This window comes from Gymnoscopelus microlampas (assembly GCF_963454915.1).
Source record: "Gymnoscopelus microlampas genome assembly, chromosome: 3".
Lineage (NCBI taxonomy): Eukaryota > Metazoa > Chordata > Actinopteri > Myctophiformes > Myctophidae > Gymnoscopelus > Gymnoscopelus microlampas.
Genome location: NC_139940.1, coordinates 20993282 through 21021000, shown reverse-complemented (window position 1 = coordinate 21021000; position 27719 = coordinate 20993282). Strand labels below are relative to the sequence as shown.

At 40.3% G+C, this 27719-nt stretch overlaps 1 protein-coding gene across 1 annotated transcript; it reads right to left on the bottom strand.

Moving 5' to 3' along the window:
- Positions 1-10151: 10151 nt before the first annotated feature.
- Positions 10152-27530, bottom strand: LOC311041765 (uncharacterized protein; the record flags this gene model as incomplete). Its single annotated transcript, XM_084052252.1, has 4 exons — positions 27460-27530; positions 16877-17816; positions 13108-13169; positions 10152-11211 (listed from the first exon to the last, which is right to left on the bottom strand). Exons 1-4 carry the CDS (start codon positions 27519-27521, stop codon positions 10152-10154), a joined length of 2124 nt encoding a protein of 707 aa, XP_083908378.1. The 5' UTR covers positions 27522-27530.
- Positions 27531-27719: the final 189 nt, after the last annotated feature.

Genomic DNA, 27719 nt, shown 5'->3' with positions numbered 1-27719 from the left:
TCTTTAGTTACTTGTAACTTTGTAGATATACATCATTACATTATAAAACATGCATTAACCACTTTAGCCCCATTTTATACCTTGGCTATTTGAAAATAGCAGATCTACAAGCTCACGACGCGTTGTGAGCTTAGATCTGCTATTTTCTAACATTTTTGTACTTTTATTTGTGGTACTTTAAGTACATTTTGATACCAAATACGTTTGTACTTTTACTTAAGTACATTTGGAATTCCAGACTTTGAGTACTTTTTCCACTATTATGTGTCAATTTTGGGGTCCTATCATGAAAAAGTTTCAGAACCACTGAGCTAAGCCATTGGTTCTCATAGTGGGGTCCGTTGACCCCCAGGGGTCCTTGAGGGAGTTCTAGGGGGTCCCCAGCTACATGATGGATAGTTAGGAACCAAATGGGACCCTTATGGGTCTGCAACTCTGAGGGTGTACAAATGGAACCGGGTCCATTTATGTTCCATTTTGTACACTCTCAAATGAACATTGACTTTACAATATAAATTACGGTCCCAGAGATAGAAATTTCATTAAATGGGGGTCCGTAGCCTAAATGCATGTCAAACTGGGGGGTCCTTGAAATTAAAATGGTTGAGAATCACTGCTAGCTGTAAACAATCTTCTCTTATGGGGGTCCTGGCATATCTTTTCAAATTAGTGTCCGCGGGCTAATAAGTGTCAATTTGGGGGTCCTTGACATGGGAAAGGTTGACACTAAGCTAACACACACCTGCAGTAAAACTCACCTGTTTGATGGATGGAGAGATAGTTCACTTCTCTTTCCACTGTCTGCTCACATAGTGTGTTTTAGCAGCTTTTTTTCACCAGCCCACTGACAACTCTACTCGACGTCTATGTCCACTAACGTTATATTAAGACTTGTTTATTTCAATTTTATTACTTCCAAACAAGCAGCGCTTGTTAACAAACCGTCTCGTGTTTGCTGGTGTGTGTGTGTGTGTGTGCGTGCGTGCGTGCGTGTGTGTGTGTGTGAATGGGGGGAGGAGAGCGCTAGCGCGGCAATTGGAGTACTCAAATCAGAGTGGAGAACAGCAACGTCACGCTCTGATGTCACCGCAAAGGACGCGTTGCCATGTCTGCTTATAAATGAGCATTTTATTTATTTATTTTTTAAATTGTAGTCACTTCATTGGGCATGCTTTCTAATGTTTTTTAAACCAGTGGTTCCCACATTTCTTTCATGTCAAGGACCCCCAGATTAATATGTATTTGTCGCAGACCCACATCTGAAAATATGTGGTGCCAGGGACCCCCATACAAGATTTGTGTTGATAAAATGTTTTTTAAAAAAACGGAATATTTTACTTTTTTTCCAAATATTTTTTGAAAATAGCAGATCTACAAGCTCACAACGTGTCATGATCTGACCCGTTGTGAGCTTGTTGATCTGCTATTTTCAAACAGCCGATGTAAAAGTGGAAACGAATTAGCCTAGTTGCTTCTTTTGGGCTTGTTTTTATCGACACGGCCGCTTGTTTCTTTTGCAAAATCTGGCAACTGATAACCTGCATTACACCAAGGTATATAAAAAGAAGGTACGAACATCTACGTCATGAGAGTCAATGAGAGCCAATGAGAGCCAGGTGGACCAGCTTAGAACAAACGTACTTTGGGCTTATTTTTGCTTGTAAAATTTGGTTGTGTGGGTTGTGGTTTCTTGGGCTTAGTTGCTCATTTGGGCTTGCTTCACAATTTTAAATTTAAATTATTTTAACCAGTGGTTCGCAAATATTTTCATGTCATGGACCCCAAAATTATGTATTTGTCCCCTAACCCCCATCTGAAAATGTTTTGTGCCAGGGAGCCCCGTACTAGATTTGTGTTGTTAGAAGGTTTCAAAAATGATTTACATTTTTTATTATATTCTATACTATATTTAATAGCTACCCTTTTTTGCGGTTTTCAAATATGTGTTTACACAGAATCAAATGTTTTATGGTCATGATTCACCAGGAGCCTGGATGGCTTGGTTCCAGGCTTAAAATAATGTATATAAATACATATTTTTCGGAAACCTCTATGGGCTGAATGAATGGGCTTTCTATATGTGGAACCACAAAATGGGGCCTCTCAATGACCACAGCTAATGGATATTTTGTGTGTGGTACATATTTGACTTTTTTTTTCATTCATAGTTGTGTTCACTCTTGTGTTTCAGGTATTAAACAGGTGTGCAGTTACGTTGACATTTTAATACACCTGAATGAAAGAAGGAAACAGAATGTACATGGCAACACGGCCCGTTCTTGATAATAATAATAATAATAATACCTGACATTATTTTAGGGCTTTTCTAAGTAGCCCACTCAAAGTCCCTTTAATTAACAAATTAAGCCATAACCCCTCTGACGATATTTTATGTTACTACTACAAATTTGGTCCAAACATCATGCAAATCGGTACACATTATTTCCATAGTCAAGTGATCAACAAGGTTGCGTCCGATTTTTCAAATTCCATCCTGCTTGGCGAATTCCGAACATTGCTGGCCCTCAATAACCTTCCTGACCTGGCGGAGACCTGTGCTCCGAGGAGCACTTTTTCTAGTTGCTTATTCTTCTGTTGGTGCCAGGGATTGAACATGCAAGGGTATAGGTCAGCCTCCCTAACTCTTGTCCACTGCTCATTGTTTTAACAGTGTGGGCATGGCTATGGCACCTCCAATCCAGTGGAGCTTCCTTGTCGCCTGTGTAGGTATATAACATCTAATACAAATAAACTAAATAAATATAAACTTTTATTTAGATAGAAAAGAGGAAGAATTCTACTTCTTTCATTTACCTATTTAACCAATCATCATCATCATCATCATCATCATCATCATCATCATCATCACCACAAACTGGAATAGAATATTCATAAGTATGTTTTGGGACGGCAGTGGCTGAGGAAGTAGAGTGGCGCCTGGGAAATGGAAGGTCCCCCGTTCTATCCCACGCTCCTCGAGTTAGAGTTGAAGTACCCTTGAGCAAGACACTAACTGCTCCCAATGAGCAAGTTAGGGTCTTGCATGGTTCGTGCGTGCGTGCGTGCGTGCGTGCGTGTAAGGCGCATTGTAAAGCGATTTGGATAAAAGCACTATAAAAAACAAACGTAGCCCCAGGCACAACAAGGGGTTAATCCTACCCTGCCTGTACCATTCTCTCTTGGTGTACACACCACACATGCACTCGCCCACTTGTGAAGAATATGGTGAAAGAAGACTCAACGGAGTCTCTGATTCGAAACATAACATGTTAGTATCATGTTAGTATCATGTTGAGTATCATGTAATTAGGCCACCATAGTATTCCCATAAGTAATCATAGTTAGTAACATAGTCAGTACTATAGTCTAGTCAGTACCATAACATGATATTACTGACATGATACTGACATGATACTAACATTATACTGACATTATGCTGACATACTAACATGATACTATAGTATCATGTTACTATATAAGTATCGATACTGACATGATATACTGACCATGATACCCATGATACTGACCATGATACACATGATACTGACATGATACAGACCATGATAGCAGATACAGTGTTGTACACAGTAAAACAATTGTTACCGTTGCTGTTGTTGCAAATAAAGTAAATACATTTTATTTTAGATAGAAAAGAGGAAGAATTTTACTTCTTTCATTTACCTATTTAACCAATCATCATCATCACCACAAACAGCACCATAGTCAGTAACCATAGTCAGACTCAGTACCCATGCATAGTCAGACTCAGTACCATAGTCAGTATACCATAGTACTGACTATGGTACATCACAAATAAACAATCTGTGATGGTATTGTGCACTGTAAAATGTTATCAAAATGGACCCTTAACACGGATTTGCTCACAGTGGACAGTTGTCAACATTGAATATTCTTTTTAAAGCTCATAGCAGACATGTGCCTAATTATTTTATGTACACATCTACAGTATGTATGACACCCACACTCAGCCTATAGAATAATTGAAAACGCTTTTGCTTTGTGTTGCATTGCTGTTGCTGTCAGCATGCAGACAGGGAACCTATTTTTCTGCCAAGGCTGTGTAGCTTTTTCACTTAACAGGCTCTGAGATTTGGGTTTGTGTTGAAGCATGACCTATTAATGAACCATTACCCCCTAGCCACAGAGTGAACTTGGTGAAGAAAAAAATTAAAAGCTGACATCAGACTTTTAAAGCAGAGAGGACTTCAATCCCCAGACGGGTTGAGAAATTATTTCATCACTCAAGCTTGGTTTGAGGAACAGCGCCATGACAAAATTGCTTTACCAGTGTTGCTTTCTTTTGATGGCAGGACCATTATCAGGTCAGTGTGACGTTTATTTCATCTTGTGAAGAGTTGCGTTCCAAAATTGCCCTTTTTCTACAAAAATATGAAATATTTTAAACAAAGATCTTCGTATAGTCACCATGGGCATTCATTCATTCATTCAATCAATAATGATGCCAAGATTACACTGTGGAAAATACAAACAAGATCAACAAATACATACATACATACATACATACATACATACATACATACATACATACATACATACATACATACATACATACATACATACATACATACATACATACATACATACATACATACATACATACATACATACAGTACATACACACATACACAGAGTAATCAGTATGAAACTTTGCTGTATGATGACAAGACTGAAAAACAGTAGAGTGAGCCTACAGATTTAGTCATAACTACGGTTTCCTCCAGTATACTGTGGCCAAAGATTGTACATTCTTTTGAATATCTACATGTATCATTTCTGGCTAAGAAGGACTGAGGTGTTGGTCGAAAAATACTGAACATTACAAAAAATAGAAATATATTGCTGGGATGAAAGAAATTGTTATTTTAGAAATGTCTATATTGGGTAAAAAATATATACTACATTGTTTCACAAATTAAAAGTACATTTTTGGGTTAGTTTTTGTCTGTAAGATTTTTTTAAATGTTCCATGTGCGATGTTGTTTCAGTGGTGACGGATCCTGCCCCGACAGTGACCTCGGAGGGGTTGAGGGTGAGAGAGTCCCCCCCTTCCCTGAATGTGATGCGAGGTGACACAGCAACCTTGACGTGTCATTTCACAGTTGATTCCCCCAAGTACGGGGTGCAGTGGTTCAAAAAACTGGAACCGGAAAGGCCAATCTCAAACTCATCCAGACGGTTCCTCGTGGAGAAGAACCAAACTTCGTCCTTGGTTATCCATGCGGTCACACTGGAAGACGCTGGGTGGTACTACTGTCAGGTCAACGTCCTGAAGAGAGATCCAGAGATGGGGAATGGCACAGAGCTCTTAGTCCTGGGTGAGAAACAAATGACTCAGATAACAAATGAAGGCGCCGGGTGTTACAACTACATGGTTTATTGTAATTCATTAGTATCGCTCAGTGTTGTTTTTGTTTGTGGGTTGACGTTGCGCCGCTTGTAATTATCTCTCATTTGTATCCTTTGAAGAGTAGAGCAAGGATGTTTAGTGTGCTGCAATTCGATTTAAGTGCTCGTGTGGGCTATGTATCACCATAAAGAGACTGGCTGGGCTCTAATCTATAAAAATTCAAGCCATGTGAAATTCCCTGTGAGTTCATCTTTTTGCCTGAGCAGTTTCATGACAGATCTAGGAATAATCACCCCGGTGCCATGCACTGCGGCTTGTATTGATCTTTCTCTGGGAATTGAAACTCGGCACAAAACAAGGCAGGGAGGGATGGCCAAATTATTATGTGGAAATCCCTCATGCGGAAGAGAGGCTTCCTTTTAGATGTTCTACGGTTGCTACGTTGGCTCTACCTCTAATATATAGAGATATACAGTATAGAGAAAACCATTTACATCTACAGTGTATGCAGTGCTGTAAATCATAGAACTGCCGTATAAACATTTTCATTAACTTTCCTTTCTTGTTATTCTGTTTAATGTCATTATTTTGGCTTTGAATTATTATTTTGCTATCTACAGCCTACTGCTATTCCACCATTGTACATCTTATTATTAATTAATATTGTTACTGTTGTTGTTATTGTTGCTGCTGCCATTATTCACAGAGCTCTGACACTCTCTGACTGCACACACTCACTCCCTTCTCCCTTATATACACTGCTAGCATCACCTTCAGCCCCCAGAATCTTCCTCCAGATTCCTACTAACCCACAGGAGGATCAGTGGGCCCTCCTGTGTATCACTGGGGGATTCCACCCGAGCCAGCTGACGCTCACCTGGACCTACCAAACCGATGCAGATATTGATCACCTGTCAGTCGGCAACTGCACACTTCCATCTATCAGTCATCCCATTGACCTCTTTGTGGGGCTGCTCCCAGGAGCCCCCGCTTCAGACCGGCAGGCAGCCTCTGTGCTGAACTCCACATCTCAATATCCACCCGAGTGTTTCCAGCTGATGGACAAACACAGTCAGGAAGTGTACCTTGTCAGTGTTCTGTCCCTCCCACTGAAACAGTCCCTGGATGCTGGGATCACCTTTATCTGTGGCGTACATGACCACCCAGCTCTGAACACCACGCTGTCTGCTCCCTTCACCTGGGGTGAGAATCTGAAGTAGAATATCTGTATTTGATGGGTAAATTGTGCAGGTCCAGTACTGTATGTCACTGAAGCAAGCCCTGGTGTGATAGGCTCACTCCAACAAGTCACGATGAGAGCTTGTAGACCGGTTATTTTTGGCACAGCACACCATCACACAAGCAAGTATAAATCAGGCTAGAATGAGTGCATCGTGGAGGTGCAGATCACTGTGCTATCACAGATTTCATTGTTTATGTCAATTATTATGCGCTGTTCTTTATCATACTTGGCAGAAACAATCACAAGGAACAACATTCACATTTTGTCCTTTAACGTAAAATATATATACAAATAAATAAATGTGTCTTTGCGATATTAGATATGGTAACACAAATCAAACTGAGACATAGTTATGCACTGAGTCTCGGCCGGCCCTCCCATTAGCCAATTTCAGTATAGGATTCATTGCGTCTGCATATGATCAGTATCAGTATCATGTCAGTATCATGGCCCGTATCATGATACTGACCATGATGCTTACATGATATTGAGACACAATGACCCGTACCTTATTGACACAATGACCAGTACCATGGAGACACAATAAGTCAATGAAAAAAAGTCTAGGATGAAATGTAAAATAAATAACGCATAACGACATAACGACAAAAAACATTTACTTAAGTACAGTACTCAAGTAAATGTACTTAATTACTTTCCACCACTGAACAGGACCACATACCATGAGTCACTGGCACAGTATTTTCCCCGCTGTGTTAATGTGGGTCAGACATTGATCATTCCAAGGCAACGCATTGCCTGCAATATTGCATACTTGAGTGAATTAACGATTTCCCCCAATCGATGTTTAAACACCTCTTCTCCCTGGGAGGAAGCAAATGTCCATCAACTAAAGCCAGTTCAACCTTCCTGATTTAATTCTGTCTCGCTCAATACAACGAGAAGTCTGTACTAATCAGTGTAATTTTGTTGTTGCTGTTGTTGTTGTTATTTGTCACCCCAAACGCCAGATCCTTTCCCTAATGAGGTGATTGCATACCTGAATATTCTGAAGATGTGTATCTTGTCCGCAGTAACCATGGTGCTTTTACTTGAAGGTAAGCAATACATTCATCAGATCAAATCTTACACCAAGTAGTCAAGAAAAGCTCAGAGAATATGTGTGATTTTGTCCTCACAGCACTCAAACATTGTTGCATGCGAAAGAAGAGGTCTCTGCTGTGTGAGTATACCCCAAGTCACGTCTACCTTTGGCAAACTCGTGCACGCACACACACACACGCGCTAGCACGCACGCACGCACGCACACACACAGATTATCTTTCTTTAAAGTCATATCTCGTTATCTCCATAACTGTTAAACAAAAAGTCAGTCAACAAAATGTTGCAATCCATATTTGGCCGTCTACTGTCTTCCAGATACTAAGACATGAAACACATGAGACAACAAAAAGGAGGACTGTGCTGCTTTGTCTGGCTCATCTCAGCAGACCAGGCCTTGACAAACAGCGGTGTACAAATTCAGATCCTGCATCACCTCCAGAGACGAATGAGAAATGAGCACAACTACCAGTTAATGTCATGTCAGACTGAGTGTGCCGTCAGCTCTGTCCTATATTATCGAAGATGCTGTCACGTTCAAAATACCCTGCTCTAAAATTTTTGCTGGTTTCACATACTGTGCTCTCTACCAAGTGACGCAATGGCAATTCTTTCCCGTACATTGTAAGTGTTTTAACTTTGTGTCATGCTGAGTGGAATCTTTGCTTGGTGAATTGAATACATAGGACCTTAGGACATTTTTGTTATCATTTTAGGATCATTGTATAATTGTACCATTGTACTATTCTGCAAACTGTTAATAAAGTATTCAATCAATCAATGAATGAGGATTCGCTAGGTGTGTGTGTGTGTGTGTGTGTGTGTGTGTGTGTGTGTGTGTGTGTGTGTGTGTGTGTGTGTGTGTGTGTGTGTGTGTGTGTGTGTGTGTGTGTGTGTGTGTGTGTGTGTGTGTGTGTGTGAGAGAGAGAGAGAGAGAGAGAGAGAGAGAGAGAGAGAGAGAGAGTTGCTGGTACTATACTGTAAGTTACTGCATGAATATATTAGTCATTCACTCAGGTCCGTAGCGTACGTCAAAATGAATGCTTCATGCACGATCTGCCTGTCAAATAGATGCAGTAATCAGCTCAACCTTATAGCTGAAGTCTAATCCCCTAGATAACAGGATTAGAGGTGATGTGAGTGTTTCCTGGTGTGATAGGATTGTTTATGTTTGCGATATGTGGGGTGTGTTCTCAATTCACATATTTGATAAAGAGGGGTTTACTGTATATTTTCTCCCACTCACACTGACAACGATACACATGTAGGAACAATAACTGTACTGTATATAAATGGTTAGCACAGTATTACATTCAGTATGCAGATGTATAAATACATAAACAATTATTGATAGGCACTTAAAGCTGTAACCATTTCTTTTGCAATAAATGTGTTTATATTTACTTACCGGCCCAGAAAGAAAGCTTTTGTTATAGGCTACATGTCTTTTTATAGGGATAACAGAAACCATATCCCGCTCAGTTCCCCATGTTCTGATATCTATTGATAAAACAAACATGACTCATTTCATAAATTCATACATTATGACGCAATGGATCTTTACACATTACCTTCACATTTAGTTTTTAAAAAAATGTTTTGCTTTAAATCTCTCTCTCTCTCACACACACACACACACACACACACACACACACACACACACACACACACACACACACACACACACACACACACACACACACATTGTCAAGAAAGTGTTTTGGAAATTGATAACATTTTACAACTCTGAAACACACACACACACACACACACACAGACACACACAGACACGCACGCACGCACGCACGCACGCACGCACGCACGCACGCACGCACGCACGCACGCACGCACGCACGCACGCACGCACGCACGCACGCACGCACACACACACACACACACACACACACACACACACACACACACACACACACACACACACACACACACACACACAGACAAACAGAATTACCTTCTACATAAATACAGTACATGTGTGATATTTGTGTGAACTGCTTATCTCTTATTTCTAAGAGATGACGTTTGAAGGTGTTGCTTAGTCCATTTGTTGGCCTCTAGCCAAGCTCCCGAGAATGTCTGTTTGGATAAAGGAACCATAACATTTCACCATCTTGCAAAGTCTAATTGTCATTTAAGTCATTTTTCATTTGAATCTGGCAATCCACAACATCGCCTACACATCTGTACGGGCGAAGCATAACCGAATGGCAGCATTAATGTTAATCATTTCAGGAAACTGTTGCAGCCTGTTATTTTTTTTTGCTCCTCAGACAAAGGTCCACATATCCTGTCTCTAATCTGAGAAGGAAGTTCACCAATGGATGATCAAACATCGCAAATGACACCTTCTCACGTGTAAAGGTAGACATTTCCTGCTTCCAGGAACAGTGAAATAACAAATTAGTGAAGTCAGCCACTCACGACTCCCATTCAGTCAGGTCAGATAGCATTGATCTCCTCTTGTTTGGGTCCCTTATCTTTTGCTGTCTTGGTAACTCCCTTCCAAAGGGACTGGAGCATATGACAAGACATGCACATTCGACTCTTCACCCCCTTCCACACGCTTCCCACAGTCCCTCTCACAGCAGCGGAGGAGAAATAGAAAATAAGGGGGTCCAGGCAAGCGTTAAAGGTGCTACACAGCAGGGCCTTGTCTCTCCAATCAGGACTCTTCCATGTAATAAAACCCACAACGTGAGTCATATTGTAGGGGCCGAAACACAGGGCGAAGACCACTAGCGTTCCCAGCGCCATGCCGATTGCCCGGAGACGCCTCCGTCTGCCGATGTGTTGCAGCCTTAAGAGAATCCTGATGAAGTTGATGTAGCAGAAGCTGCATATCAGGAAAGGAATACAGAAGAGCACCACGCAGAGCTCCAACCTGACAGGCAGGAGGACCTTCAGCTGTGCCTGTGTGAAATTCTCATAACACACCTCTGCCGTGACGTGGTGCAGCAAGCTTTCATGGGCCGAGACATTAACCCCTCCGCCGTGGGTAACGTTCAAAGGGGGGCTTTCAGTGCCGATTAGTGGCATGATGAAGACGATGCTCAAGTTAATGAAGGAGAATATCCAGAAGAAGACGCTGGCGGCCACGGCGTAACTCGGCCGGCGCTTCAGGGTGTGCTGGATGGGGAAGGCCACGCCCAGGTAGCGCTCCACGCTGACGGCGGTGAGGAAGAAGGTGCTGGTGTAAATGCACATGTAGAAGACAAAGCCGGACATGGGGCAGAGCACGATCGGCATGTCCCACAGCATGTTGTTCATCACCTCCTGCATCTTGAAGGGCAAGAAGAGGAGGAAGAGGAGGTCGGAGATGGTCAGGTTGAGGAGTAGTATGTCGATGGGCGTGGCTTTTTGCCTCACCTTCCTGCTGAACGTGTAGAAGGCGAGGGCGTTGGCCGGGAAGCCTGTCAAGAAGGTGATGAGGTACACCGACAGGCACAGGCCGGTGTGGCACTCCTGCATGGTGGCCTTGACGCTGGACAGCCAGTCAGTGCTGAGGCGGGGATGTGTCACATCACGTCTTGGACTCAGGGGGGAGATGAAAGCACTCCACCAAAGGGGGGTTGATCTGTCAGACGGTTTGAGGCTTGGGAGTCCAATGAGTATTATAGGTTGGCGGGCCTGGATCAAACCCAGTAGACAGTGTGGGTTTCCTGTCCTCTCATCGTCTCCTCAAGGGCTTTGAGCTCTGCAGATAAGAGAGAATGGGAAAAGATTAGCACGCTGACACTTGCACTTGGAGTTCACTGCAGTCATTTATTTGCAGTATTTTTTCATAGTATTCTTAAGCAGATTTGCTGATTTGTCTTCCAATTGGATAGAAAAACAAACAAACAAAACATTAAAAAAATTAAATTTAAATAGAATAAAACAAGACAAGTTTCAAGGTTTATTTCAGTGGCCCAATTTGATGCTTTGCCAGCAATACTAGAGACATTAAAAAGAAACCACCAATTCCTGTTACCCAATTGATCCTCCTCACGCACTCTGCCCTCGCATCAAGGGTTGAATTATGTAGAACTTCCTCTATTCACATGAGGAGCGCAGTGGCACTAGTAGAAATAAGATCCAAATAAGAGCTGATAAAACTATAAAAGCTTAAAAGCAGTTCCTGGTGAAACTGCATGAGCTCGCTCGCTAAAAGTAAGTATAAATGGCGTTTGAGAGGAATGTAGAAATTGAATTAGTGACAGAGTAAAATATTGATATAAAAGCGTGTATAAAGAGCATTTGAGTGTAATGTAACTTGCAAGGTATAAAATGTTTGAACATAAGTAGTGCTTGAGTGGATACTTTATAAATACATTGAAGAAATAACGCATTTGAGATGAATTCATCTTTAAAAGTATGAAAAGTCTAACTTTTAGCAGCTTTTTTTTTTGGTAGGCAGTTGCTATCGTGTAACAGGTGGTTGTTAAGGCATTGATAATGCAAAACAGGTGGTTGCTTGGCTATAGCAGGCGGTTGCTAGGACAACATCAGTGAAGGACAGTACTTCACTGTGATTGGTCTAATGGTCTACTCCTTGGGAAATAGAAGATCTACGTATGTCTGTCTGTTTGTCTGTCCATCCGTCCGTCCGTCCATCAGTCCATCCATACAGTACCAATGTAAAACTAAAAAAAAAAATCTGCACATCAGTCCAGTGGTTTGCAAGATTAGCGTGTGCGTGTGCGTACACACACACACACACACACACACACACACACACACACACACACACACACACACACACACACACACACACACACACACACACACACACACACACACACACACACACACACACACACACACACACACACACACAAACCCTCTTAGACATGAAAGCCTCTTACAGAACCACATAAGTAAAAAAAAATCAAAGTAAAAAATACTATCAATTATACAATATAAAATACAACACTACTTCAAAGACAGAATCAAGTTCAAATAATGACAAATGACGAAAATAAAGTATTTCTCTTCATTCTTCATTCATGATAGATGAAAGTTGAACTACCACAAAGGTTAACTAAATGAACATGTTCCATAAGGAGGGTGAACTGTTAATTATGGCAAAGCATTATGATAGCATAGTGTTATCGCTTTCTCTGTCACAAATACAGTAACATGATAAATGTCTTATCGTTAACCTACAACCACACGCAAACACAGGACAGGTTGTAAAATGATGACACTCTTAAGGAAATGAGCACACACACACACACACACACACACACACACACACACACACACACACACACACACACACACACACACACACACACACACACACACACACACACACACACACACACACACACACACACACACACACACACACACACACACACACACAGGTATTTTGAGGTCTTTTTCTGCTGAAGCAACTACTACTGTATTATACCGGCGGTTACCAAACAGTGTGCCGAGGCACACTGGTGTGATGTGAGACAGATCCAGATGTGCCTTGGAATGTTGTTACAACCACATTATTATTGTAATATACACATCTTCAAAAAGGGGATAACCATAGCTGAGTGGGTAGAGAGGCCGTCTCGGAATCAGTAGGTCCCCGGTTCGGCGCCTCCCGGCCCCTGTCTATGTGTCCCTGAGCAAGACACCTAACCCCAAACTCTGTACTAATAGCGCTCACTACTCTTAATAGTTAGGAATAGAAGAGACAAATTTCACATATGTGCAAATATTCAGTGACAAAAAATACCCCAAAGGAGCGGAGACCAAATGATTAATTATTGTTACTAAGATGCTTTTAATTAATGTCCGTACTTTTTGCACACTTATTTCCCATTACAGAGGCAAATTCTATACCCTTAATTTATTTCTTTAACCAGTTCAACCTGTTGTCCCTATTTTGGGAAAGTCATTTTGGATAATTGTAATTTTTTAATATATTTTTGGTATTTAATTTCACACAGAAAAGTCACAACACAATCGCTCATGCATTGTGAGCTCGTAGATATGCCCTTTTTGCTTCTTTTTATAAGTATAAAATAGGGCTTAAATTGGTTAAACCTTTTCATTTGCAATATTAGTAAATAAAAATGATAATTTAAAGAGTGATAAGAATTATATATGTTATAGAAGCTATTTTGCATGGATATGAATACAGGTGTGCCTTGAGATTTTTACAGTATTTATAGCCACAACACTGTAAATCGGTTATCAAATTTATTGCATTATAAAATGTGCTTGTCTTATTCCAGCCATTAAATAATCAACGCTATACGGTCAAAATACTCACTGTTATAAGAACATTTAAAATAAAATAAAAACAATACATGCTAAGAGTACAAAATAAAGTCTAGTTCCTTACCCCGTGTACAGGCTATACTGTATCAAATAAAATTCAACAGATAAAAAAAGGGGGAAAAAAAACTTTTATTGACCTATATGACTAAATTGGGGAACTTGTCTCTACCACAGTGGAATATGATGTAACTGAAGAATTGCCAACCATTAAAAAAGATTCCCCATCTTCACTGTTGCGGTTTTGGTGTTGTGTTTATTTTACAATATTTTCTTCTCCCTCTGTTTAGTCATTCAACGGCCTATAATTGTATTTATTTATTCATTTTTATTTCAAGAGCAGAGGGAAATTGTAGCTTACCTCATTCCTGTATTTCTTGGCACAGTTAGCTGTAGCTATTGCTCAACTGCTGTATGTGATCCCCTCTATTCTGTTGCCTTGAGCTGCTACCTGCTGTCGACTGGCACGTCCCTCTATTTACAAGATAATCTAAACATCCAGTGCAGATAATGGAAATTATTAGCAGGCAGATACCGCTGCAATTTATCTCCCACGCTCGCCAAACACAGTTTCCGTAGTAACAACTGGCCTCTCAACATGAGCAGCATGGGTGGCCATGGGCTCCACACGACTGTCTGCTCTGTGTTATTAAATCTTGGCAGTTATCTAGGCCCAGCACTTCCACATATACACCTCCTGATTATGTGGACGGAGAGGTGGAAAGACATGGGACACAAAACGGCCCCTCCTTTCCTCATCTGTGATGAGGGCTATAGGGACACCTGCTCTGCAATTCAAACAGCTCTGTTGTTGAACTGCCATGGTGTCTATACTGCACCTATAATAATAACCATGATTTACAGGGGAAAGTACATAAGAGTGATAAGACTTAATGGGCTTACTTTTCATTTTTCATTTACTACCAGGTCAGTTCATTTTGTATCCTATAGCCGGCTGCAGTGGAAAGTCCCAAGGGCACTCTCTAAGACATCTAAGAGATCAATGTACTTGTAGGATTTGGGTCAAGTTTCTCTCAAGGAAGTCAAGAATTCCATGCAAGTAGTCATGATACATTTCAAAAGGTTTGAAAGAAGGGCTTTTGCAAATGTGTACAAAGAGTCCTTTTGAAGATGGTTTAATATATGTAAATTGATGTGAGACACTCTGAGCTTGGTTCTCACAGATTGCTTTTAAGTACTTAGTGAATAAGAGTTGGCATTTTTTCGTGACTTATTCAGTGTTTGTTCAACATGATTTTCAGTCCCTTAATGCACAGCACATTTTAACCTTTCTGAGTAAAACATATTACTTATATATTATTTGTATTACATATTGTAAGATTGCACTTCACTTCAGCGAGTAAAATAATTCCCTTACCGAAGTTTAGTTTACTGCCTAGGAGGTCATCCATTTAGTTGCCCCCTCTACGCATGAATTTACATGATCAGACTGTGTTATGCAAGTTTGTGGATTCTATTTTAGGTAGCACTTTTTAAAAGTGACATTGGAGAAGCAGCAGTGTTGTAGTGCGATAGATATCATCACTGCAATTGCAATAGAAAAAAACATTCTGTAGTTCAATTTTTTCCCTCATATAGTAGTCACAAATTTGCTTCAACACGGTAGATTTACAGTATTAACAGACATAAGCAACAAGGGAAACATACTGTACAGTGACAGTTTCAAATGTATTTATAAACAGCTCTCCTGTCCTTTTTCTCAAAACTTCTCAAAAAAGCAGTAGCACAGAAACTCACAGATTACCTCTCTTAGACACCAGTGCAGCCTTTGATCACCATATTGGTCTCACTTGTACCTTTCTAGCCTGGTTTAGAGCATATTTAACTGATAGATTTCACTTTTATTCTTCATGATAACTGTTAATCAGACCACAATATTGTCAGTTATGGTGTACCACAGGGATCTTTGCTTGGTCCTATTGTCTTTTCTATTCATATGTTGCCCCATGGTATAACTTAAGACATCAACTAGATTTCTATTCCTATGCCAATCTCTATGAAGCCTGACACATGTCATCAGCTGGTTAAACTATTAGACCCCTATAATGACAAAAAGCTGGTCTCTTAACCATTCCCAAAATAAATAAAATATCAGAAGGTGGCAGGGCATTATTTTACCCTCCCAATCCATATTTGAGTCTAGATCGGTTGACCTATTTAAGAGCAGACTCAACACACCAGTTCGCATCAGCATTCAACGTGATATAATCTGAACCAGGTACTACATTCCAGTTACCCGGTCAGTTTTATCTTTTGTTTACAGTGTTTTGTGTGTGCAAGTGAGTATAGTATGTGTATATGGTATGTATGCACGTGTGTGAGCGTATATGTACACTCATGTTTACTTACTGTTACTTATTACTGTATGTATGTATGTATACTTTAACTTTGCACTCCTTGGTTTTAATTATTGTTAATTATTATTATTATTGTTATATAGTACTAATATTGCTCAGTTTGTATGTGCCGCCCTTTGGGACATTATTTGTGTATATTGGGCTATAATAGAACTTGACTTGAAATTTGACATTTCAATTCTTTAAGTCCCTTTCCCTTTCTTGCGAAATGTTTACAATCAAAAACGATGAACAATGCATGGAACAGAAACTTACAGAAAAATGTAAGCTATAAATGGAGAGTAGCCTAGCAGTGAATACAGGAAAAGATCAAATCACATGTCACATTGTAGAAAAGGAATAACAACAAACAATGAGACATGATTATTGTAGCATAAACAATTTAAAAAATAAATGTTGTTATCAAATTGTTATTAACAAATTAATATTTGAACCAAACAGATGAAGGCAAGGCTACAATCTGCAATACAGCAGTGAATAAAAGTAATAAAGCAGAATACTGTCTTCCTCTATGAAAAATCAGTTTGCGTTGTTGCGGCGATGTCCTGAGCTGGACGCACTGGGCCAGTGCGGAGCCTCCAGTCTGCCTGATAGCGTCTTTAGAAGGACTCTAGATGCTCTCCTGAAGGCAGAGGAGGAGAAGTAGATGACAAGGGGGTCCAGGCCGGCATTCAGTGTGCTAGTGAGGAGGGCAATCTCACGCCACCGGATGCTTTCCCACTTTGCAAATCCTAAAGCGTGAGACAGGTTGTATGGCACAAAACAGATGCTGAACACCACCAGAGTCGCCAAAGCGAGACCAATTGCCCGGTGGAATCGCTTCTTGGTGTTGGTCCTTCGGGAAAGTATTCGTACTAAGTTGATGTAGCAGAAACTGCATGTTAGAAATGGCACACAAAATAGAACCAGGAACGTTTCCAGGCGCACAGGCAACAAAACTGCAAGCTGCTGTGGAGAAAACTCCTCATAACAATGCTCTGCTTGATCAATGGTGCGGTTAGGATGAGAAGAGTAATGCATGACATAAGTTATAGAGGCATGTGCTGATGATATGATCCAGGAGAATAAACTGGCCACCACTGCATACAAAGGCTGTTTATTTAATTTAGTTTTGTACTTGATAGGGTAGGCCACTCCGAGGTACCGTTCAACACTAATAGCGGTTAGAGTTAAGATGCTGTTGTAAATGGTGCTGAAGAACACGTATCTGGACAGTGGACATAGGAATTGTGGCATATTCCACTCCATGTTGTCTACCGCCTCCTGCATTTTGAAGGGCAGGAAGAAGAGGAAGAGGAGGTCTGACATGGTCAGGCTGAGGAGCAGGACGTCAATGGGCTTGGCTTTATGCATCACCTTCTTGATGAAGATGAAGAAGGCAAAGACATTGCCCGGGAAGCCAATCACAAAGGTGACAATGTAGACAGACAGCACAAGGTTTCTGTTGAGATCAGCTCTCAGTTGCATTCTGAAAAGAAGGATGGAAATATAATAAACATTAAGTTTATGTTGAACGAATTCAAGTGAAATAGCAGTGATGCAGATCCAAGCCTGTGCATTGAGTTGCTTGGGAATGTATTGCTGTGAACCATAAGCTTCCATCTATTTGTGCTGGGAAAATCTCAACACAATTGTTCCATCCTGACGCAAGGGTTCAATTGTTGCTTACTATTTTAAAGTCATACTGTGAAACATTCATTTTGGTAGTCTTTTTGGCAACGCATTTGATCGTCTCACCAAGTATGCTCTACAAGCAGTCCTCATTACCAACCCCAACAAAACCAGTGATGTCCATCAACACCAACACACATGCATGCATCACCATAAGTGATGAGCCGCTTGAAGTCGTTGACGACTTTGTGCACATGTGAAGTCTGATTAGTAAGGACAATACTGCCCAAAAGGACATCCAGCACAGACTTAGGAAAGCACGCAGCACCTATACAAGACTCCATAACATCCACAGCCCAACATCCACAGCCTAAAAACCAAGATCCACTTGCGGCGCGCAGACGATGGGACCCTAAGTGTGGCTATGACTCTGTGGAGTCCAGACATATTTTATTCCCGGTGACACCATAAAATATAACAGGAAATTATAAGCTTGTACTTATGGCTGGCTGTTTCCTCAACAATGAAGTCAGCCTTTCAAAGGGACTATTGGAGACTACAGTAGGCCTATAAACTATAAAGGCTAAATAGACTTTAAACCCTGGGCTCCCCTCCCACGGCAAATAAACACTTTTACATTGCTCACGTCGATGCCTTCTATACAGCAATACCTGTATTAATCCCCCTGTGCCTCTCACCAATAGCAGTGCACATTTTACTCTCATTGTCATGACACTCTAATCCAATCAATATTGTAAGCCATCAACAAGTGGTAACACGTAGCAGCAAAGTAAAGTCTGGGCCATGTAAAATTGTTCAGAGAAATTAGATAAACTACCAAGGACGTTAGCTAAAGGAGGAGGACTTTGTTATTGATATTCGAGACCTGTCAGTGGGAATGAGGCCAAATTATACATCTGCACAATGGATGTAGTTAAGGGCTTTTATTGGCTTATCACGTGTTGCTGGGAACTCATGAAGGGGTTGTAAAAGCAGAGCTGATACCAAGGCTCTTGAATGCATCAATGTGTTTGGGTGTTTTTGGAGCTCATTAAGGGCTACTGCTACTCTCTCACATAAACTGAACTCTGACGCCTGAGTGTTTGAGGTTCCAATGCACATAATAATACTCTCATGAATCCTGCGTCAGCGAGAAATTGATAATGATAAATATGCATAACGGAAATAGCTTGTTAATTGTTTACTTGTTCACCTGTGCACAGCCATTACTTGCTATTTATTTTTAAACAAAATACCACAGTTAGCTTGACTTTATATAGAATTACATCTCTGTTTAACTGTGCTGTTATGGACTTGTTGTTCTTTTTTAGTACACACGCGACTTTATTGCAACAGCCCATGAAAAGATTTGGACTCTAAATAGTACAACTGCATAAAAGTACCAAGAGCTACTTGCGGATAAGCTCCTGATCTTTACACTAGGATAAACTTTGCTGATTGAGATTCTCTTGGATCATGACCAACGCTCTGAGTAAGATCAAAATGCATAGCACTTAAAATGCAGCTCATTATGGAAGCAAAAGAGATTCTACTCAATGGCTAGGTTGAACAGCAGTGACTGGCGGGATATAAAGTGACCCACTTGGAACAGGGCCATGAGACTGAAACATCACACCCATTCATGAAGGTCAAGGAAATTATAAAGTTGCTTTTGATAAGAATGATAAATCCTATAGCCCTGGGGGAATTAACCCAGTACAAATAAACAAGTATAATAGAAAGTATTAAGATGTGGGTGTTTTGAATTTAACTAATATTGCTATATAAGTAATCGGGATATAATTGTGCAATATCTAGTAATAGTATCACAGTAATAATATCTTAGTAAGATAACTAATACTAACAGCAATATCCCAGTACTCAAAGCAATTCATAATTGAATAAAAAATCAATGGATGATTGGTAATGTACATTTCAAAAACTTATTTTCATTGTAAATTCTGTACACAGAATTAATTAAACTTATTTCAATGAGAATTATAGGTAAAAGGAGAGGAAAATGCATATTCCATACCTTATTCAGAATGGCCTTAAAGCAATAGCTCAAGTATGCCACAAATTGTTTCTCAAATGGAACAGCTTAGAGCTTACACTGCTGTTTTAGATGGCAGTGTAAGACCCGAAAACCAAGACAGGAAACCCAAAACATGATGCAAGTCGCATGACAGCGTTTATCAAGATGACATTTAAAAGTGCTCCTTGGAGCACAAGTCTCCGCCAGGTCAGGTAGGTTATTGCGGGCCAGCAAAGTTCAGAATTCTCCTATCAGGATGGAATATGAAAAATCGGACGGAACCGTCTTGATCACTTGACTATAGAGATAATGTGTACCGATTTGCATGATGTACAAGATTTGTAGGAATAATATTAAAAAATTGGCGCTATAATAGTGCAATGTTAAAAGGGTGGCATTTGTTCCTCAACGTAGTGCGAATGTGCGTGCAAAGTTCCACCACAATCGGACGCTGCGTTCATGATCTGCGGCATTTTGTTGAAAACGGGCCACTCCTGTACTGTACCGATTTGCGTGAAAATACTCAAATACTAAGCAGAAGCAAATGGAATATATTGGCAATGAAAGATATACCAAAGTTGAATGGGTTTGCAGGTTTAAGCCTTATTGTGCAAAAACTTCAGTCACATTTCAAATTAAATGTAATAATGCACTGAGATACAGCCTTAAAAGCTTGTGCTTGCTTTAGCTTTGACATGAGATCTCATGCATAATGCTAGCTGTAGAATACAACTCTCGTAGACGAATTTATGATTCTTACGTTTTCAATCTACAAGAGTTGTAGGGTTCACCCCCCACCCCCCATGGACACAGGGACTTTCAGCACTATGCCCCGTAGACAATCCAAACATGTACAAATTGAAAATAAAGGTGCTTACCCCCACACTCCAAATGTTAACTCTCGCTACGGGGTAGTAGTTTAATGTAATAATCCATATCTTAAAAATGAAGAAAAAGTTAAAATTCATGGTGTAGACCCTTTAATAAAGAAGTGTTTTAACTATGGGATAGGAATAGATCAGTGGTTCTCAACTTCTTTTTTTTTTAGCTCTGGATCACTTGCTTATTTCAGTTAAATAAAGCCTGGGCTTGATATAATTTGTTGCGTGTAGTATTGTGCAACAAATTAAATCAAGCCCTTAACAGACATTATTTAATTTCAGTCATTATTTAATTGTGGACCATTGGTTGAGAAACAGTGGGATGACATGGGACGCGTAGTAACTAAGTGTTACCAAAGCACTCATATTAGCCCATATCCACACCCAACACAACAGTGGTCCCCAGGTTGATTCTTGGTCAGGGTGGTAGTCTATTTCTAATGGTGTGACACTTATATTTGTAAGGTATCAAAAGTTTCTATTGAATTATTATCATTGGCATTAATTAATACTGGTGTATTCACTCTCAGTTTCCGGCCGTGGTTTCAAAAGACTCTTTTGCAGAATTGCGAAGAAGAGCAGAGATTAGCAGAGAAAAGACACAGAGGCCAACCGGTGCTCACTGCTCACAGGAGATACAAAAAAGTCTTAAAGGTGTATGGTGCTTCTAGGATCAGCGGGACTTGTCAACTTTAAAAAAGAAGAAGAGATCCAAGCACTAAAAAAATGTGGAGGAGAGGAAGTAAAGTTAAAACAAATTTTATTCTATAATAAATGCCAACATGTTTCGACCGGTTAAGGTCTTCATCAGGACAAGAACTGTTGAAACATGTTGGCATTTTTATAGAATCAATTTTGTTTTAATATAACTTCCTCTCCTCCACATTTTTTGAGTGCTCGGATCTCTTCTTCTGTTTTTAAAGAGCTAAATTAGGTTGAGGTGTTGACCTCGACTTGACTTGTGGTGTTATATAGGCTATGTCAAATATACTGTATATGTACAAATACATTTGACCTAGGGTCTGGCTTTTAAAACAGTCCTGTTTAACTCCTGTGTGCTCGTCTGCTCTGTCCTCACAGTCCTTTCCCAATCATAGCATAATCAACTGTGTGGTGTGGAGTGTATGATCCATCTAGAAGGTGTCATGTAAATATAAATCAAGACGATGGCAGAGCAGAGCACGCACTTTTATTTAAAGCTACACTGAAGGTGTGATGTTATGGGTGAGCCTAACCCAAGGAGAAGTGTGAAACCCGTCCTAGCGGCAGACCACGTCAGAAGGAAACATGCAGTGGTGGAAAGTAAAGTACATCTACTAAAGTACTGTACTTAAGTACAATTTTGAGTTACTTTTACTTTACTCGAGTATTTCAATCTTTTTATGCTTTATACTTTTACTCCACTACCTCTCAGAGCCAAATAATGCACTTTTTAAACTTCATTACAATTATCAGAAAATGTGTTACTTTGCATGTTTGAATTTTAATACAAAACATAGATTAACCACTAAAGCCCTATTTCATACTTCTGATATTTGAAAATAGCTTGTAGATCTGCTTTTTTTACTTTCTACTTACGTACTGTAAGTACCGTAATTTTCGCACTATAAGCCGCACCTGAATATAAGCCGCAGCAGCTAAATTGAATGATTTGTACATATATAAGCCGCACTGGACTATAAGCCGCAGGTGTAAAATCCCTAGATTTAGGAGGTCCCCTAGTGGCCGTTAGCTATAAAAATCCATAGATAAGCCGCACCGTTATATAAGCCGCAGGGTCGAAAAATGGGAAAAAAGTCGCGGCTTATAGTCCGAAATTTACGGTATATTTTGATGCCGATACTTTTACTGAAGTCCAATTTGAAACACGGGCCTTTTACTTGTAACGGAGTCATTTTATATTGTGGTATTGCTACTAAATAATCAGAGTACTTCCTCCAACCACTAGAAAGATGCCTGTGGTTTAATCAGGCCTATATACTGTAGCTCAATGATCAGGCCCCTGTAGCGACGTAGCCTCCGCCTCCTCCCCAGCGACATTTGTGCTGATACAGTGGGTCCTGCTCGAAATGATAGATGAAGCAGCAGGGTGATTGTGTAATTAGGGCGCTCTGTTCTTTATCTACACCAATAAGTATTTGCAAACCTCGATGAACGACGTACGTGGAGCAAGACTCATGTGCCGTTTATCAAAACTCATCCGACTGGTTTGGCGTCCTCTTGCTGCCATGGCAACAGGAATGTAGCTGTGATGCCAGATTCATCCGATTAATTTCCACTGATTCTTTTTTTCCTACGTTTTTTTTACCTGTTTTGCTGCATATAACAGGACATCGGGTTTCACACTGCATTCAATCCAATATGTGTTTGGGATTTTAGTGCTGACAGATCCGCAATGTATATTGCAGGATCTGTCTTGAGAGATTACCTGTCTGCTATTGTGTGTTCGCATGCGAGTGTGCCCGTTCGTGCACTGTCAAGCTTTCAGACGTGGTTCTTAATCTCTACAAGACAGATCAAGACCTTGGGAGTGAGCATGTGTTGTTTGTGCGCATGTGTTTATTGTATGCAGTGACGTTCCACTAGACCTTGGAGATCTGCCATCCATCAAGTGGTTTTCTGAGGAATTGCCTCTGCCACAGCCCTGATTCCTGCTGAGCGTGGTCTAGATGTAGCCTATGTCACACAGTCATTGACTGATATGCCTTTCTTTAAACAGTGGAGCGCTAAAAAGAATCCATTCTTGATTTGCATTTTCATTTTGAAAAATGACATTGTCCCACTGAGCCTTTCTGTTGCTATTGTGAAGGCTATAGTGCTTATCGGTTAGCCTATAGGTGTAGGCTAAACAAACAGGCCAAATGCCAATCCCTTTGGCATACTGAGCGTGGAAGACAGATGTGTAATTAAAGTAGTCAACTAGATCTAATAAGTAGCCTTAATAAGTTCTCATGAAAGAACACTGCAAGGATACGGACTTGCATTCTCCCTCTTGGTTTAGTTGGTTCTTTTTTTAGAATACAGTATAGCATAGCCTATATTTGGGTCATGCATCTGTGTTTTCTACGTTTTCTATAGTCATCTTTCTTTTTTGTGCTGACACTTACCTTCGTTATGAGCAGAACTATCTGCACAGCAATTTGAGGGAACAGCTATTTCTTTGAGATGTCCTGAAAGTTTTCCACATCCTCAAAGTAGCTAACTTTCCTGCACGTGATAACTTGTGTTCAGTGTTCCTGCTTCCTTTCCAGTTGTGTGCATGTTTGCAGTGCTAAGCAGTCTCAGGGTGAATGTTTTTTCTTTATCATAGCAGTTTTCTAAGCACTTACGGTAAGCCTGGCACGTGGCGTGGTAGGATGAAAATAGCCAATCTACAAGTTCACAAGGTATTGTGAAGCACATCATTTGAGGCATTGTGAGCTTGTAGACTATTTTTGGCGCACTGGTGTATGACCTGTATAAAGGGTTAACTGTATAAATTAAGCATATAGAGGCCCTAGGCTTTTTTTCCGCCTATGACATGCCTGAAATAGGGATGCCAGGGTTAATGACTAAGGTGGTTAAAATATAAAAAATCACACCCTGTGTGAAGGTAGCGGCGCCTTTGATACATTTTGTCACCGATATGTGTTTATAATGTGTTTATAGCCACGTGTCACGTGAAGCTTGACCAATCACTTTGTTGGCGTGTCTGACCAATCAGAACGTTGACGGGTCTGACCGATCAGAACGTTGACGGGTCTGACCAATCAGAACGTTGACGGGTCTGACCAATCAGAACGTTGACGGTGAACACGGACAAAGTCAGTTATAGAGCAGGATCCGGTACTGCTAAAAATACATATGACTAAATGATGTGATGAAGTGTAGGATTTTTACATTGCTTAAACGCAATTTCGGTATGGAGATAAATTATAAATCATAATGGTCATATTTAAATACATGCAGAATATTTAATAATGCTTTGCCTACATATAATGGTAACTTCAGTTATATTAAGATTTTGATTTCTTACAGTGGAGACCAGTCATTGAAAACATGTTCTGTTTTGAGTTAAAACAAAAAGTTTAGTTTAAGAGTTAAAGCTCTATATTCTGATCGAATCATTGTTATATAGAGTGTTTTATTCAGCAACAGGGGTCTCCTCATCTCTACAGCTATTTAGTAAACAGAAAATACATTTTCAGGTGGGTTTACCAATTTCATTCACTATTGGTATTGTAGGAGAGAGAACCAATTTATTAGCTTCTATTTTATTGTATTCCAATTCAAATTCTGTCTGCTCTTCTTTTTCTTTTCTTTTTTTTATCTATTCCAATGTCACTTGTTTATATGATTTCTCTCTCCTGATTGGATGAAACTGGTATCCTGGCCTGAAAATGTATTTTCTGTTTACTAAAGAGCTGGAGAGATGTGAGACCCCTGTTACTGACCAAACATACTATAAGCAGTGATTGCTATGGGAATATAGAGCTATTTATTTTTGTAAAAACCACACCACCTCTTAATAGAAAATACTCTGCACAATAAGATTTTAATTTAATCAAAGTGGTATGAGAAATAATTACAGCTCTAGGACCTGTATTGAATTTTAATCACCATATTAATCACCTCACCTGCAGTAATTCAGACGTGACCGTCTTTAAATATACCCTGCTGCAAACAACACCATGCTTTTCCAGGATTGTTTGACTGGTGGACTTCTGTCAAGGCTACGTTTGCCTACGGCATGCATTTTGATTTAATGTCATTGAACAAGGAACCAAATCTAATCTGCACAGATGCTGAAGGTCTGAAGGAGGGGCAGTGATCGATTGATAACCTCAAAGCTCAATCCTCTCTCTTGGCTCCCTCTAGTGGGACATGGAGGTGTGGAGTGGAGTCTCCTCGTGTGACTGCACTACATCAGTGATTCTCTACGTTTTTACGGCAGTTTGATATGCATTAGGGATTAGGCCACAGAACAGCATTTGATAAGATTTTTTATCTCTGGGATCCTAATCTACACTGTAAAATCCCCAGTGTTAATTTAACCCATTAAATCCGGGAAAGAATCAGTGTCATTTTAGATTTTTGCGTTGGCTATTCAAAAATAGCAGATACACAAGCTCACAGATTTTTTTTTTATCGCGAAAATGTGTGCAAATCTTTGAATATATACATATTTTAAAGCGAACATTTGCTTCTGGGGGTCCCTGGAACAAAATATTTTGAGATGGGGTTCGCGGCCAAATGCATATCATTTTGGGTGTCCTTGACATGAAAAGGTTTGAACACCACTGATATAGATAGAAACATAAGTTTCTCAGAAAACTGTTAGGATTTAGAAGACATTTGTAGAATCGGCCTCAGGTCTTAATGGGTTAAGTCTTAAGAGTGTTCAAATGGACCCGTAATGGTGCATTTGGTTCCATTTTGTTACAGGCCCGCAAGGGTCCATTTGGTTCCTAACTATCAATAATTTAGCTGGGGACCCCCTGGGGTTCCTCAGACCCCACTGTGCACTACATAACACTTTAGTGTATTGCAGAAAGGGGCTAAATGGCCTTTCAGTCAAGTTTTTCCCCCACAAACCATTAGGTCACCCAGTCCAATTACTTGTAACATCTTATGCCTAGCTTATCTATGTATGCGGATCTCCTGTTTAAATCAGCGCTTATTACACCCTTAGTCAGAAGGACTGTGTATGGGGGGCAGACACATAGGCCTACACCAGGTCGGGCATTCATCAATAGGAAAATGCAGAATTTGCACACGCCACCGTTGAATTATGTTTAGCTTTAATTTATGCCTCCAAAGGGATGCGTAAACAATTACAATTAGTTGCAGCAGTCACAGTAAATCATAGTGAATCAGGGTACCAAAACAACAAGGGTGGATTTACATGCAAATTGGGTCTGGGGAAGTTGGCCGCATCAGCATTTGAGGTTTACTGTATATTCAGAAATGCACTGTGTCTTGTAATTCTGCTCTAATGGCTGTGCTTTATAGAATGTAGTCCATTCACAACGCACACAGTAGCTACTCGTAAGGCCCTACCACACCAAACTGGCTTGTACTTAGGCAATTCTAAAATACTATACAGTAGTAGAAGGTCTGTTGACAAAAGAGCAAAAATATGTTTTCACCCATTTCCAGTGAGTAACATCATATCCTTGACAGTATTAAACCCTCCAGATGCACTTGATACAACGGAGTAGCTTCAGCCAAGAAGTCTTGGCTGCTCTGCCAACTCTTGTGGCAATGTGGCAACTAGTGAGAGATCTATTTTCTTGTTTGTTTTTTAATTCATATTAACAAATTATGCTTTAACCACTTACAAATCCTATAGTAGGCCCGACACATTGTGAGCTTGTAGATCTGCTATTGTTGCTGAATGTTCCCCTACCTCAGAATAGGGATGCTATAGGGTTCATGTGGTTAAATAAAGGGATACAAGTCAGTGCAGATATTTCCAGAAGCTTTGGTAACCACTGTGATTACAGCCACAAGGTGATGAACCCAGGTAGGTAGGCTATGAGGGTGCTCTCATACACCATCTAGGCATTAGTGCTATATACACAGAGCAGCCATTTTGTTCTTACCTCATATGCTGGGGGTATTGGGAAGTGCTTCCAGTGATAAGAGCATCTTTGGAATTGTTCATCAGGGGTGACACTCAAGTGGAAGCTGGTGATTGGCAACCGGATGGAGTGATCCAAACCCACTGGACCTCCACAGCAAGCTGGGTGAACAGATTGGGCTGAAGAGAATCAATAGCAGGCTAGCAGTACACTACATGGACAGGTACTTCATAATTAGCACTACAGATCAAAGTAAACGAAAATATGGAATCAAGCTGGAA